The sequence below is a fragment of the Fukomys damarensis genome, unplaced genomic scaffold (assembly GCF_012274545.1).
Source record: "Fukomys damarensis isolate Sample0158 unplaced genomic scaffold, DMR_v1.0_HiC HiC_scaffold_27, whole genome shotgun sequence".
Taxonomy (NCBI): Eukaryota; Metazoa; Chordata; class Mammalia; order Rodentia; family Bathyergidae; genus Fukomys; species Fukomys damarensis.
Window position 1 is genome coordinate 1,005,748 of NW_022900939.1, and position 13,128 is coordinate 1,018,875.

The following is a 13,128-nucleotide window of genomic DNA, read 5'->3' on the forward strand; positions in this document are numbered from 1 at the left end:
TTTTTTTTTTTTTTTTGGTACCGGGGATCAAACTCGGGACCTTGCACTTGTGAGGCAGGTGGCGGAACCACGGAGCTAAATCCCCGGCCCAAGAGAAGAGGCTCATTTTTTCCACACTGGGGCTGGTGGATAGAGAGCAGCTTCAATTAGTGGCTCCACTGCTGGCAGGAGGTTGAGGCCGGTGCCCAGCTCCACCTCCCCGCTGTCCTGCCCTGACTGTCTGGCTGTGGCCTGCTGCCCAGTGAAGGGGAACCCTGTCCTGCTGGCCTCTGCAGTGTCTTCCATCCCCACCTGGTGCGGCAAGGCCCAGTTGCATTTTCCTTGGGTGCAGACCCAGCCCTGTGCCACCACCCTTGCCTGTTACTGAAGCCTGGGGCGGCCGGGTCTGGGCACAGGGTCATCACGGGCACAGGCTCCCCACTTCCTTGGCCCACTTGGTTGCCACAGTTTCCGTTGTGAGGAGCGCGAGGATATTGCGGGGGCTGGAGAAGGAAGCAAGGACGCTGGGCGGACTGGGTCGGACGAGAGAAGCCCTGTGTGCTTCCTGGGGGTGGACGCGGCGTGCTTGGTCCTGAGGACGCGCTAGGGGCTTGCCATGGCGTTCACACGGCGGGGACGGCTTCGTGGCTGAAGCTGACCGTCCTCTGCGTGCTAGGATTGGAACTGCCCTGTCCCCAGACTCGGGAGGAGACAGGTTTTTCTGCCAGTTGCAGCACACTTTAAATCATGTAAATCGCCTAAATGGCGACTGATTCCTCCAGGGTCACAGGCTTTCCAAGCGCAGGAGGAGCCTTGGAGACTAGACTAATTCCTCCATTCGGTCACTCGAGTACTTTTTCTTCATTATTTAGAGAATACTTTCTTAGTTTCTGTATTGAGTACGTGCATAGCAGCTTTGTACTGGGCCTGGGCTGGACGTAGAGACTAAGGGGCGAGGGGAGCAGAGCCACGAGCAGCACCCCATGCCAGGCTGCCCTGTCGCACTCCTCCGCTGCCTGGCCGTGGCTGGGACCGGGACTGGGTTGGCACACGTCTCTGAGAACCTTGAGAAGTAGGTGTGGGACAGGCAGCAGGTTTTGGTTTCCTGGGCAAAGTGGAAGTGGTGAAGGTTACAGAGGAGGGGGGATGAGGGAGAGAGGAAGACCAGGGCAAGCCAGGCATGGTGGGCACACCTATAATCCCAGCACTCAGGCTGAGGCAGGAGGATCGCTGTGAGTTCTGGGTCGGTCTCAACTATGGAGTGAGACCCTGTCTTAACCCCTCCCCCCCAAAAAAAGACCAGGGTTCAACACGGCGTGCAGGGTGGACCCAGCTCCGCACTGGGTGTCCCGTGCTGGAGATGACACCCCGCTCAGGTGTGGGGATGGTCTGGAGACCCCAGTGGGGCCAGGGAGTCCTGCCGCCTGGTGGTGTGACCGTGGAACATGTGGCCCACGTCTGTGGTGGTGCCTGTGTCCAGCACCTACTGCGTCCACGCCGCCCACGGCCGCAGCATGGCAATAATGATTGGTGTGCACCTTTCCCTCTGTACCTCGGCGCGAGGGCTGACTCGAAAACAGCACCACGTCCTGCCGGCAGCCCACTTCCCATCTCAGGGTTGCTGTGCCTGTCCTCTGACCACACGGGCAGCCTCGCTGGGGAACTGTGCTGTGCCGCCTGCCTGGTGTGGGGCTCCCTGACTTGGCACAAGGACGAGCAGCTGGGCACTCAGCTCCTGGCACAGGCATGCTGGTAAGCGTGTGAGGGGTGACAGAAACATGTAGTGCTTAAGTTTTAAAAATGTACTGTAGTGAAAGATGCATTGCCAGAGACCAAAGGATCCGTGTGTTCCGAGGGCTGCTGAGGGGTTGGAGGGTCAGTGGCCCGAGCCTTTTACTGAAATGTGTCTTTTAGTTTAAGCGTCCACCATATGTTTGAGACCTTTCATTGATTACCCATTTATAGAGATTTCAGGCAAATAAAACCATCAGTGTGTCCTCAGCCACCGGATCTGGCACGGCGTGATTTCCAGTTCTTCTCCATAGTCAAAATGACCATGAAATTGGAACTGCTGAGTCCACGCAGGACCCCAGACCGCCAGGACAGCGCCACGAAAGACGCTCGGGAAGGAGCACTGCGGAGCTGCCGCAGGAAGGGGCGAGGCCCGTGCCAGGAGTGTGTTCAAAGCAAGGAGGAGGGTTTGAGAGACATCGCAGCTGTCTGTTACTGTAATTTATATAGTTTTCAGTTTACACAATTACTGCATTTTTTGATCACTTTTCAAACCTGAGTGTCACGGTGCAAATTTCCTTTTTCATGGAAGGAAGGACAGGCAGGTAGTGTAGACAATTAAAAGTGTGTGGGGCAGCCTGTGGCTGACAGGCTCAGGGAGACAGGAGGAGGACGCCCTCCTGGGCCACCCGGGTGGGGACCTCTGGACCTTCGGGCAGCTGAGGCCTGGTGGCCTGCAGGCGGCAGGCGGGTGAGGGCCACACATGCTCTCCTTGCCTCCCCACCTTTGGCCTTGCTTCACCCACTTCCGGGTCCTCCGTGGCTTTCTCTGCCCCTCTGCTCAAGTCCTCCCGACACTGCAGCCTCTCCCTGTGGCTGGAAGCAAGCCGCTCTCTCCAGACTGCTGTGTGGACCCAGCTACCCCGGGAGCTACCCCAGGCCTGAGTCTTCCTCCTCGTCTCCTGCCAGGTCCTCCTGGCCTCTGCTGGGGGACTGGACACTCTCAGCCACCACATCCCCCCGTGCTTGGGGACACAGGAAGTCACTGCCATTGCTGCCCCTGTGCCAGGCCTGGCCCCAGCAGCCCTGGATCTGCTCCTGGTGTCCTTGAGCTGGGAAAGGAGGGGGTCTTTGGGGTCCTCGGGAGCTGGCCTAAGCTGGAGCCTACCCTGCCCGGCCCACTGGCCCAGGTGCCTGCTTCCCATGTGTGGGGTTGGGGTCAGGGTCACTGGGAGCCCAGCTGCGGTAAAAGTGGACCCTAATTACACCAAAGCACTTTGGCACCCCTTGCTCTGTAGGCCACAGGTGTCACTTGACAGACAAGGAAACTGAGGCATAGTGCTGCAGAGTATCTTCCTCAAGGATGTGGGCTGTTCCAGTCCTGAGTCTCAAGCATGCACGCGCACACACACACACACACACACACACACACAGACTTGTGCCTGGGCCCTGCCAGCCCTGGCCGTCACTCTGGCGTCCTTCATGGGGCCACCCTGTGGGCTCAGTGGGGTCCCTGTAGGGGGGCCTCTTCCCTTCCTGGTGAGGTTCCTGGAAGTGGGGGGTCAGGGACCCGGCCAAGTCTCGCCCAAGGCTGCAGGGCGGACAGAGAGGGTTTTGTTTGAGTTTTGGGTCCTGGCCAGTCTGATCGGTGAGAGTTCCTCTGGACCACTTACACTTCCCTCACGAAGCCAGACTGGGGTCTCTCCTTGGTTTTGTGGCACTGGGCTCTCTTTTTTGCAAACTGTTGGTATTTTTAGTGCCTTTTTCTATCTGTATTTTGGCCTTTTGATCTATCTTAGAAGATAATCACAATACTAGTGTACGTTTACACTAAATACATAGGTGCTGTCTGAGATGCATGTTGTGATTTTCTTACTAGTCGTTGTAATCTTGCTTATTTAAATTTCACTTGATCCATTCTTTTGCTTTTGCACACTTAGCTCCTTGAAACCCATTCGTCATTGCTCTTTCTGCTTCCGAGGCCCCCATCCCCAGACTTCAGCCCCGTCCCTGTGCCTGACCCAGGCTCTGGTGACCGCCTGGCGGCCTGGACACAGTCTCTCAATGCCTGAGTCCCGGTGGCTTCAGCGCATTCTGATCTCATGCTTTCCTCCCAGGTACCGCTCTGTCCTTGTGAGTTCATGGCTGCGCAAACACGTGGAATCCTGCACTCACCACTGCGGGCAGGCTGTGGGCCCACTGACTGCTGCTGCAGGAAGAGTTTCCAGGCACTCAGTGAGAGGCCTAAAGAGGGTCACTGGGCAGGGTTTTTGTCTCGTTTGGTTTGAGACAGGGTCTCTATGTGGCTCAGGTGGCCTCCAATTCGTGGCGATCCTCCTGCCTCAGCCTCCCAAGTGCCGGGATCACAGGCGTGCACCTCCACGCTCCCTCAGGCAGAGACTAGATGTTGGCCCTACAGAGAGAGGAGCCTGGTCAGGGCTGGGTTCATGAGGTTGTGGGGTCTGCAGGCTGAGCCGCAGCGGCGTCTGTCCAGGCTCACCAAGTCAGAGCCAATGCACCCCCCTCATAGAAACTGCCCAGCTCGGGGGTCCTCATGCCCTGAGGGGTTGTTATTGGCCAGTTTCTTGACAGGGAAAGAGGCTCAGTGCCTTTTGTGTCCTGAAGGTGTGGGGGTTTTTGTTTTTGTTTTTTTCCAGTTTTCCTTAAAAGTACAATTTCAGCCGGGCATGGTGGCGCACGCCTGTAATCCCAGCACTTGGGAGGCTGAGGCAGGAGGATCACTGTGAGTTCAAAACCAGCCTGGGCTACACAGTGAGTTCCGGGTCAGTCTCAACTACATAGTGAGACCCTGTCTCAAAAAACAAAACAAAAGCACAATTTCACAATTGCAACTTTCCTCATCTCCTTTCTACCGACCTTGATTCTTTCCTCCTCTGCCTGATGTCATTGTTCACCCCTCCTGGGCACCCCGGCCCCTCCAGGATCACAAGGTTCCAGCAGAGCATCTGGGGGCAGCTTTTGGGCTGCACTGGGCTCCTAACTGATGGCAAAGCCCTCTGCTCCAGGGCCAGTGTCAAGTCGGAGCCAAAGACTGGGGTGTGGGGAGACTCATGCCCTGGCTAGCAGACCCTGAAGAATCCTTCTTCCTGAGACAGGCTGAGCGGTGGTCCCCCAGCTGCTCGCCCACAGCCATCTTAAAAACATTGCTTCCTGTCCTGTCCACCTTAGTGCAGACCCAAACCTGTGCCTGGGGAGGAGGCTCAGCACCACCCTGCCATTCAGGGACAGGAAAGCAAGTCGGGCAGCCCTGCCTCAACTTCCCTCCTGGGAATGCACATTCTGTTGGTGAGGGGGCGAGCTACCACTGATCTTTAACAATGAGCCACTACTTTTTTAAAGTATTCTAAGAAATACAATGTCCTTTCTAGTAGGACATGATGATGTACTCCTGCCAGCCCAGCTCTTGGGAGGCAGCAGGATCGTCACAGGTTGGAGGCCAGCCTGGGGTACACAGTGAGTTCAAGACCAACCTAAAGTACATAGTGAGACCCCCATTGCAATAATAAATAAATATGCTTTCCAGAAGACAGGCTTGACTCTTAGAGGGGGAGAAGCTGTTCATGGACACCAGGACAAGTTTGTTGATTGCTTTTTGTTGGGTACACTAGGACCAGTTACTTTCTAATGAGTTGTACAGTACACAGTGTGGACCGTGGCATGGCGGAGCCAGGGCTGGCAGGACGCTGGGAGGCAGGGGCCGCATCCCTCCCCTCTCCAGACACCTGGACACCTGTTGTGTGATCCGACTTATTCACCCCAAGGTCACTATGAAGGTCGGTGACATATGTGACTGCACTTAGTTATTTTGTTAATTTATTTGGTGCAGAAACTGGAATATAGCAATGTGAGGAAGACAGGAAGGAGGGAAGTGGGACCCTGGAACCCAGCAAGGATCTGAAGGGAGAATTGAATCCCACGGGAGAGCAAGGAGAGAGACTTCAATGAAGAAGATGGAGGTGGCAATGGCCCTTTCTTCCTGAGCTCTGACTCACAGCCAGGGAACAGCAGCTCAAACCTGCAGGCCCACAGTGACTGCTGGCAACCCCAGTGCCCTCCATGGAGAGATGCACCAGTGGAACTGAGCCGATCACGCAGTGGGCTGCAGTGGCTGGTGAGTTACTCGGGTTCAAACATCCTCCAGGAGAGGGCGGTTGACTGGTAGCCATCTTGGAGAGGGTGAGGTGGAACTGAGTTCAAGTTGGCAGGAAGTCAAGGAGCCAAGTTCAAGCCAGCAGGAAGCACATGGCTCCAGCCTCCCATGAAGAAATCAGTCTGAGCTTCAGAACTAAAAGTGCAGGCCTGCTGGGATTATCCACAACCCCACCACAAAGTTACAGCTGGCTTGTTGGGATTAATCAACATGGATCTGGGCTCTGTGTACCAGTTTGTCTACCAGTGACAGCAGCAACATGCCCAGAAGTGGACATCTTATTTTCTTATCTTTTCTTGTTTTAGATTTTGTTTTGTTTCTGGTACCAAGGATTGAACTCAGGACCTTGCATTTGTGAGGTAGGCATGGTGCCACTGAAGTAAATCGTCAGTCCTTGTTTTGTTTTGTATTCTTGATGGTTCTGGTTTATGTAGTATTTATTTACTTATTTTTGTGTATATGTGTTTTTGAGACAGGGTCTTGCTATGTAGCCTAGACATGTGGTGATCCTCCTGCCTCAGCCTCTTGAGTGCTGGGATGACAGGCGTGCCCCACCACACCCGGCTGTGACTGTACCCTGTAACCCATCAGGCAGCCTCAGGGTCTTACTGTTTTGTTGGCCTCGGTTTTTCAGCTCCTGTCCCACCACCAAACAGCCAGTCTTAGCTCACTGCCTCTGATGCCCACACTGTCACTAGCTCTCCAAGGTGACCTTGAAGCCCCAGGGTGACAGCATTTAGACACTGAGAGTTACAGTGGCCTCAGGAACCGTGGTGTCCAGTGACTCTCGGGGCCTGAAGTGGTCCCTGCCACGTCTCTAGTGAGACTTAATTTATTGGAAGCTGGAAGTTGGGGACCCCAGGGGGTGCATCTGTCCCAACGCCGGCCCATCTGGGCCCTGGGTGATCTCGTGTGAGCTCTGGGGACTGAGCAGCCTCTGCCCCTCGAGCACTGTCCGATATCCACAGCTGGGTCCAGGGTGCAGCACCCTCAGCAGAGGGCTCTGAGCAGCTGTGCCCACGCCTGCCACCGCTCTTGGTAAAGAGAGCAACTCCCGCCCCGGCTGGCAGCAACACTGAGCAGGGCAACAGGCTGTGACTCTAGCGCCCAGGTCCCGTGGGTGCTCCCCCCCACCGTGTGGTCCCCAGCTCCTGGGGCAGAGCCCGGCCTGGAGATTGTTTTGCAAATTATCCACTAGAGAGAAGGCTCAGGAGGAGCCGCAGGGGAAGAGCGGCCTCGGCACCGTGCCAGCAAGGAGGAGGAAGTATCTCCACCCGCCCGCCCTGCCCCGGGGTGGCACTGCTGCAGCCAGGCCCAGAGAGCAGTGACTGGGCGGCTCCTGTGAGCCCAGGACAGCCCTGTGTGCTGCTACATCCGCCCTGCACAGCTGTGGGGCCGGGGCACTGGCTGGTGCTGAGGGCGCCCCCTGGCCCTGCCTCAGCCGCCCCAGGAGACTGCTGCTTGGCCAGCTCTGCCCTGGCCCCCTCCTTCTGCTCCAGAGTCCCAGACCACCTTGCCCACCTCGAGCCCACCTGCTCCTGCTCTTCTGAAGAGGCTGGGCCTCTGGTCTGTGTGTGCTTAGAGGCGAGGACACCCAGCGCTCCCGGGTCTCTGACATGGATGTGGGCGCCTCCAGAGTGACTCAGAGGAGCGAAGCTCAGGGGACCCCTGGGGCCTGTGAGCCTGCAGAGCCTGGCTGGGCCGGACATCCCTCCCCACTCCTGTTTCCGGGCCCTGGTCTCTGGTGCAGGCTGGGGCGGGGCCTCTGCCTCCCTGGGATCAGAGCTCCAGCTGCCTATGTCTTCCTGCAGAAAACCCGCCAGCCAGACTGGGGGATGGGATGAGGCCAGGGCCTTAGCAGGAGCCTCAGAGCGGAGTTTCCAGGGGAAGCGAAAGTGGACGCCCAGGCCAGCTGCCGAGCCCCGGCCACAGCTGGCTCTGCCCACAGCCCAGAGCCAGTTCACTCCGAGCCAGCTCCGTCCACCCCCAGTGGACCACATGACCTGGCCCCGCGTTGGCACTGCCGCCACTGCATGCCCCGAGGCCTGGCCAGACTTGGCACTTAGACCCCAAAGAGCACCCCAGAAGAGGCAGATGAGCCACTGCCCTGGCCTAGCCCTGGGACACCCAGGAGGGGACAGAGCGAGCCGGTGGGAAGGACGTCCCAGGACCAGTGAGGCCAGCCGCCACTCCTGGGGAGGACAGGCCTGTGTGCAGCCACCATTGGCCACGCCTCCAAGCCCACCCCAGAAAGAGCAGGGCAGAGAAAGCTGTCTTCAGGGCACAGGCTCTGCCTGCCCACGGTCCCCTCCGGAATTCTACCACCACAGATGTCCCACGGCTGTGTGGGAGGGAATGGGCCAGCAGGCCGCAAACGCCAAGTCCAGCCTGAGTGGTGGCCGCACACCGATGGCAGCCCTGGTGGCTTCCACCTGCTACCACCAGGGGACCAAGGGTTTTTCTCTTGCCCAAAGGGTGCCCTGGACTCAGCCCTTCCTTTTAGGAGGACTCGCAGGGAGCCACAGGAAGGAGAGGATAAGGCTGGGGCCACAAGCACCTCTGGGAAGTCACTGTTAGGCCCAGAACGCAGTTGGTTTGTCCTTATCGGTCTTGGACAGCTGTGGAAGAGACCGTTTTACACGTGCGAGGCCTTCTCAGGCGCGGATCCCCTGGGAGTAACGCAGAAACAGCAGCGCCCTGTGGTCAAAGTGCAGATAGGAAATTTTGGGTCAAACAGCACGAAGACGAAAATGTCCTGCCTGGTCAGTCCAGTACGGTGAGAAGAGTGTGTCTGCATTATTAAATTTGTCAGGCTGAGGACCTGGGGCTGCTTTCTTTCGGCTCTTTCTCCCAGGCCTTAAAAGCTACTGTCATAGAGCAGTGACAGCCAGCTGAGTGCCCAGGAATGGAGCGAGAGGCCAGCTGGCTTCCAAGGAGGCAAAGGACGGTGCCGTGAGGAGAGGAGGGTCTCCTCTGCGGGATGCCAGATGGCTGCGCCCAGGAGGAAGACATGGACCTCACTTCCCACCGCAGACGTGGGCCGAGGACCTAAGTGTACGAGTTGGAGCTCAAACTGCAGACTCAGAGGAAAACGAGCAAGTACTGTAATCTCGACTTTGGATCTAGACCCTTAGGAACAACACCAAGAGTGAGTGCAGCAAGCAGCAAAAGAAAAGAGGATGCAGTTAATTTACTAGAATTTAAAACACTTGTGCCGGGGATGGTGGCACAGGCCTGGAATCCCAGCACTCGGGAGGCTGAGACAGGAGGACCTGAGCTACATAGTGAGTTCCAGGTCAGTCTCAGCTACATAGTGAGACCCTGTCTCAAAAAAACCAACCAAACAACAAATAACGAAACGCGTGCGTCATAGACCACTGCCGCCTCCCCACTCGTCACGTGATGCCCTGTGTCACCTTGGGCTTCTGCCAGCAACGAGGCCAACTCGGATCTGGCCTCCGACCTCGCCATGAGCCCATAGGAAGTTCTTTTTTTCATAAAGTTTTAAAACAAGAAGACCACACACACGGAGGAAGAGAGGAGACTGCCCGCAGAGCAGCCAGGGTCCCTCCCAGGGCACGGCGGGTGTCCACACACACACCAAGCAGAAGCAAGCCCCACAGGTGGGCGGTGGGCTCCCGGCCTCCTCCGGCCGTCCGGGGTGACTCCCCACCCTTCCCCGTGGATCTCGCGGGGGATTTGGCCACGGCTCCCTTGCTGACAGTGTCACTAGGTCAGAGATCTCGGGATGGCTCAGGGCGCCCCTGGTATCCGGGGCCAGCTCGGTGCTTTGGCGGGCACTGGCCTCCGCACTGGAGGCCTTTTCTCCTGCTCCTCCTGTGAAATGAAAAGCAGAAGACAAAGCAGAGACTGATGGTCCCAAGGCTCTTGATCTCAAGGCCGCTACACCCATGGAGGTTGCAGTGCCGGGAAGAGGAGCTGCGGAGACTCAGCTGCCTGCACCTGCCCGTCTGAGTCTCAAGGCAGATTCCGTGGAAGCAGCGTCGGCCGCACCTCCCTGCCCTGCGCCAAATTCTGTCTCTGTAAAATTCTGCTTGTTTCCCCACCCTGCCTGAGGGCAAGGTAAAAATGAAAACTGGGCCGGGGATTCAGCTCAGTGGCTCTGCCGCCTGCCTCGTAAGCCCAAGAGAACTCGAGTTCGATCCCGGTACCAAAAAAAGAAAACAAGCAGAATTGGGCCCAGACCCTGGAAGGTGACTCCCCGGCGAGTAAGCCTCCTATGCTGCAGCTCCCTGAGCGCCACTACCATCCGGGTCTGCGGGCCCCAGGGCACCCGCCCCCATCACATCTTCACCCGCGCTGCAAGCCGGGGCTCAGGGCCCTCCGGACCCCACCCGGAGCTGGCTGTCCACAGCACACGGCGCAGGACGCGGCGGACGTCTGGTCCTCCGGAGTCGTTGCACCCTGCTTGGGGGGAAGAGCCTCCAGGGGTCTCCAGAGACCCTGCACCTGACGCACCACCCCAGCTGCCTATAGGCCACGTCTACCGGCCCTGGGGTCACTCAGCGGCAGCTCTCTGGGGTGCTGCCGGAAAGTGGGCTTCACACTCCCCGAAATCTAGAGGTCCCCCGGTTGCGATGTCTCTGGGGCTTTGAGTCTCACAGCTCCGGCCCCTTGTCGTTGGGTGCTTGGTGGCCCCATCTGCTACTCCTGTAAAGCTTGGGTTGGCCGGATGCTTCCTGGCTTTCTGGAGAAGACTTTCTGTGTCATAACCCCTGTCTGGTCAGTGCTGCATGCACAGGTGAGCTGTTCGGTTCCTGAGAACACCCTTCCTTGGCAAAGCCAGGAGGTGAAATTTTTGCCGGATTTGACCTCTGCTTTGGAATGTGGTGTGCAGATGTGATGGATGGTGCCACGGCAGTCGTCTTAAAGCCATGAGGGGAACTAAAGGAACCAGAACAACCACAGCCCAGAGCCCTGTATGTTCTTACATGAGGAAGAGACAAAAATTTCTTTACGACTTTGCTGGCCATGTTTCCCATACCTTGCAGCTGCATGCATTCCAGTGACGTCAATTGCATTCCCTTCAGAGGTGAGAAGGTCCTTAGATTTTGCAGAGAAGGGGACAGATTCCCCCTTTGGTGTCTCCCACGGGGATTCTCTTCTTGTTTTCTGTACCTGGGGCTGCACGTGGGGGCAACAGGAGCATCCCTCGGCCTGAGGCCGAGCCAGGCGTGGGCATGGGCACCCTGGCAGGGCGGTCAGCCACCACCTGCCATCCATGGCTTCCACGTGGGAGGAGTCAGCGTTTCTCCAGCGCAGGGGTGTGCAGGGTAGCCATGGCGACAGCCGGGGCCACAGCAGGCTCTGAACCTGCTCCAGGGGCCCCTCTCTGTGTCCCAGGCCCAGCACCCCAGGGCCCGCCACAAATGGAGCCTCTGTGCTCCTGGGACCCTGCCGCCTGCCCCAGCCTCAGCCTCTTCTCTGCTGGCTGAGTAAGCACCAGGAGCCTGCTCCTTAGGGGCCTCGAGGGTCAGGGGAGGGCAAAGACGAACCCAGGGAGATGGGTGAGGCAGTCAGGAAAGCCAGACCCCGCAGGTGTGGGCGGCCCAGCCTGCAGGGAACCAGGTCCTGGCCCCGGGAGAGGAGCCTGGAGTTGTGCTCAGCCCCCTGGAGGCCGAGCCACGGGGTCCCTGACTTCCCTGGAGCCTCCTGTGAGAAGCCGAGAATAGATCTGCCCTCGGCCCCCGGGTGCCAATCTCTCCCTCCCTGGGTGCTGCCTGCAGTAACGGGAGCTGCTGGGTCCTGTGAGCTGCATCTCGCCTGCGGTCCTCCAGCCAGGCAGGGGCCCCCACGAAGCTCACTCATGATGGCGAGACAGAGTCCCCGGGCTCGGTGCCTCCCGGGGCAGGCCTGCCCTGTAATTGCACATTCTCACGGGTGACAGAGGGCGCGGAGGCAATTAGAGGTCCGTGGGCTGACCATGGGCTCAGGATCAGGGGCAGAGCGAAGCAGGAGACGTCTGCCAGAGGTGGAGGAGCCCCCGGCCCCCAGGACTGGTGGGGACCATCGGTCGGGGCCCAGCAGGCAGCCCTGAGGGTGCGTGGCTTGCGTTTGGGCCCCTCATGTCCACAGCGCCGTCTCTGGGCTCCGGAGACCTTCGCGGGCAAGGAAAACCAGGTTTTGGTGGTGGCACTGGGCCCACAGGCCTGGGAGCTCGGGGCAGAAGGAGCCACTTGGCCCGAACCAGTTCCGGTGCTGACTTGGTTAGACCAAGATGGGCACAGCAACGGTAGGTGGACCGGTGTCGCTCAACCCGAGACAAGAACGGGGCAGGAAGACGGTGAGCAGGGCCCACGCCGGGTCAGAGCAGGACAGGACCGGGAACAGTGGCTCTGGAGAACAAAGGCCGCAGGGTCCTCTGCATGGCACAGAGGGCCCTGGAGCCCCACCAGGCGCAGGGACAAGCACCCCGCTGTCCGCTGGGCTGGAGCTGGAGCGGTGGGGACAGAGCGGCCCCTTGACTGCGAGTTCCGACTTGTGGCCTATGGGGGCTTTCGCTTCAGCGGGACCATGGCCGCCGGGCCCGAGGTGGACAGTGGGGTCAGGTGGTGGGGTTGGAGCCAGGGGGCAGCCTCAGCCTGGCGAGGAGGCCTGTGTTCTGTGGGTGCTGAGGAGGAGCCTGGTCTGGCTGGGGTGCGGTTCAGGACAGCAGGCTGGGAGCCCCAGGTGCGGCCGGGAGGGTACTTTCCAGGAGGTGGGGGTCACACCGAGGGCCACGGGGGCTCCGGGGCTGGCAGTGTGGGGTGGGTGGAGCCGGGGTAGAGGAGCCGCGGGATGTGACTCAGCGCCTCGTGCCCAGGGATTTCAAAACAAGCATGGATGAGACACAGGGCCTCGTTGTGTGACCTCAGTGACAGTGGCCACAGGGCAGGGCACAGGTGTCCACACCCTCCCTCACCAAGGCAGAGAGCCCAGACATCATGACTGGCAGAAAAGTGGCCACTGGCACTTTCCCTGGATGCAGCCCTGCTTTCAGGCCCAAAGCAGGGACTTCCTGGCATCGTCTGGGAGCCCCGGCCCTGGGACCCGTGAATGTTGTCCAGTCTCCAGCTGCCCCGTGTGTCATCCTTCTGCCTGTGCTGCCGGCCCTGGGCAGGGCGTCCCAGGGCGCTGTGTGCAGGGCGGATCCCTGGGCCATGGGACGGCTCTTGGGGCTGCAGCCTTTTCTGGCCACCGATTCCGACAGCGATTCTTATGTGAAAGGGACCTGGAGGGCGCTGGGA

The 13,128-nt window shown here is 59.0% G+C and overlaps 1 protein-coding gene across 1 annotated transcript in view; it reads left to right on the plus strand.

Annotated features, from left to right (window-relative positions):
• Nucleotides 1–6,218, plus strand: part of Best1 (bestrophin 1) — an 18,809-nt gene extending 12,591 nt beyond the window's left edge. Inside the window, 2 exon segments of the mRNA XM_033756580.1 lie at nucleotides 2,025–3,945; nucleotides 5,558–6,218. Coding sequence (XP_033612471.1) covers nucleotides 2,025–2,211 — 187 coding nt within the window. The 3' untranslated portion in view covers nucleotides 2,212–3,945; nucleotides 5,558–6,218.
• The last annotated feature ends 6,910 nt before the right edge of the window (nucleotides 6,219–13,128 follow it).